The 2,243-nt window shown below is 41.4% G+C and overlaps 1 protein-coding gene across 1 annotated transcript; it reads right to left on the bottom strand.

Annotated features, from left to right (window-relative positions):
- Window positions 1-1,471: 1,471 nt before the first annotated feature.
- LOC138367788 (small proline-rich protein 3-like) lies at window positions 1,472-1,891 on the bottom strand. Its single transcript, XM_069329753.1, has one exon. The coding sequence runs from the start codon at window positions 1,889-1,891 to the stop codon at window positions 1,472-1,474; it is 420 nt and encodes a 139-aa protein (XP_069185854.1).
- Window positions 1,892-2,243: the final 352 nt, after the last annotated feature.

Genomic DNA, 2,243 nt, shown 5'->3' with positions numbered 1-2,243 from the left:
GGCTGTCGAGACCGGCCCAAAAGTCGAGACTTTTGGGCCGGTCGAGACGTTGTCTTATACCCGATGCTTCTGTTGACCCTGTAATTAGGTATACAAAAGTAAGGGGAAGGGAAGGGAACTATCAGGGGGGGAAAGCGCCAAGCCACAACGACTATATAGCACTTGGAAGGGGTCATAGGATAAGGATTTGGGATGGAACGGGGAGGGAGAGGAAAGGAATGGTGCCCAACCCACTTGGACGGTCAGAGGGGCGGGCCGAATGAACGCCGCGGCCCCCCGACATAGGTCCCCGATGTCACTGTTGATATTCGCGCTTTGGTCTCTGCGTCAGCATTGTTTCCGGCCATCAGATACAACAACAAAAAAATTCACTGGGTAAATTAAGGCTCGACCAAGCTCTCTGGTCGGTGACCGGTGTCTTTTCACAGTCTCGGAGGCTCCAGTTGTCTTGAGCTGGAGTAAATATTTGATAGTGAGATTCACTGCCCTGTTGAACCGTCACGGTCTTGTGTGTCTGTTCTTCTCGCCCTGTTGTTATTCCCTCTGTTGTATTTGCTCTTCCCGTCTGTTGTGTGTCCTCTGCGTTGCCAGCTTCAGCATCGTTGTCAAAATCTTCTACAGAGCATCTCCCTTAGTGTCTTCAGCCTGGCACCGGACAACATTGGCTTTAGTAATTCAATTTCACCGGCAAACATCAACTTGTAATGCTTATTTATTTTTCCAGAATATTTCCTCCACCAACAAATGTGATTGTTATTATTACTCCCGTTTCTTTGCGTTCATGTATGAATTTTAAAATACGTATATACATACTGTGTATGTATATACTATGTATACTATATACATACTATGTATGTATATGCGTATTAATATTCACGATCTGAAGGATTTCCGAGACCTGTATTTAATTCATTTTGTGTGTTTCAGCTTCAATGCGTTCACTCTTGCGTATCAGCAATTTAATCCACTTTTATCAATTAATCAAAAATCGACTTGAGAATGGTCCAGGACGGACCGAAACGTCGTCGTCCCTTCACTTTCTAGTGTGTGTACTTTGCTGAACATATCAATTAATGTATAATTAATGTATAAACCGCTTCGGTCATTTATATATACATTTTTTTAAGTGCAATCGTTCATATTCGTGTTTTCTCTTGCGTGTGTGATGTCTGGCTATTGAACATGTTTTCCCCTATAACGCGACACACCGGCTGTTTTACAACCAGGTTAACCATTACTGCTGAGTACCCAGGAGTAGTGAAGAAACTTTGTCTAATCGCTACACCTTGCCCAGGGTTCGAACTCGGGTCTTCTCGTTTGCGATTTGAAGATGCTAGCCACTACAATACAGGCTACTAAACCAGGCTTACACCAGTGTCTTAAACTCCATGCAAATCGGTGTCTTAAACCGTAAATAAAGCAGTGTCGTAACCGTTACTAAACCAGTGTCTTAATTAATTAATTAATTTAATTAAACGGTAACTAAACCAGTGTCATAAACGGTAACTAAACCAGTGTCATAAACGGTAACTAATCCAGTGTCATAAACGGTAACTAAACCAGTGTCATAAACGGGAACTAAACCAGTGTCATAAACGGGAACTAAACCAGTGTCATAAACGGGAACTAATCCAGTGTCATAAACGGTAACTAAACCAGTGTCATAAATGGTAACTAATCCAGTGTCATAAACGGTAACTAAACCAGTGTCATAAATGGTAACTAATCCAGTGTCATAAACGGTAACTAATCCAGTGTCATAAACGGTAACTAATCCAGTGTCATAAACGGTAACTAATCCAGTGTCATAAACGGTAACTAATCCAGTGTCATAAACGGTAACTAATCCTGTAACTGAGCGTGTAAGCCGGATCACACACACTCCAATCATCCAGGGAAGCCTAATTTACGTGCGATAATCTAAAGAAAATAAATGTCGTTCTGACGCTAATTTTGGTAGTTTGTCATAATTACAGGTTCAATATTCGTACCTTTTTCCCCCCTTAATCTTCGAACATTATCGCTGTGTCTTGGGGATGGACATTACTTCATTTAATTTCAAATTCAAAATGCTTAATTTCACAGTTTGTACTTTTTGAATTTAGATAATTTACTCAAAATTGTTCAAGAGGCCAACTTGCTATTAATTTTTGCTGGGAGGAGGGGAAGCCTCGTGAGGTTAATCGAAATCCATTTAGGGCTGAGGTGGCGACCTGAAGGTTGAAGGTTTGGCGACCAAAAAA

The sequence above is a fragment of the Procambarus clarkii genome, chromosome 23 (genome assembly GCF_040958095.1).
Source record: "Procambarus clarkii isolate CNS0578487 chromosome 23, FALCON_Pclarkii_2.0, whole genome shotgun sequence".
Taxonomy (NCBI): domain Eukaryota; kingdom Metazoa; phylum Arthropoda; class Malacostraca; order Decapoda; family Cambaridae; genus Procambarus; species Procambarus clarkii.
This window is presented reverse-complemented; position numbering and strand designations above follow the sequence as displayed.

Coding starts and splice junctions, on each gene's coding strand:
- LOC138367788 (XM_069329753.1), bottom strand. CDS start 1,891: ATGATTGGAGTGTGTGTGATCCGGCTTACACGCTCAGTTACAGGATTA.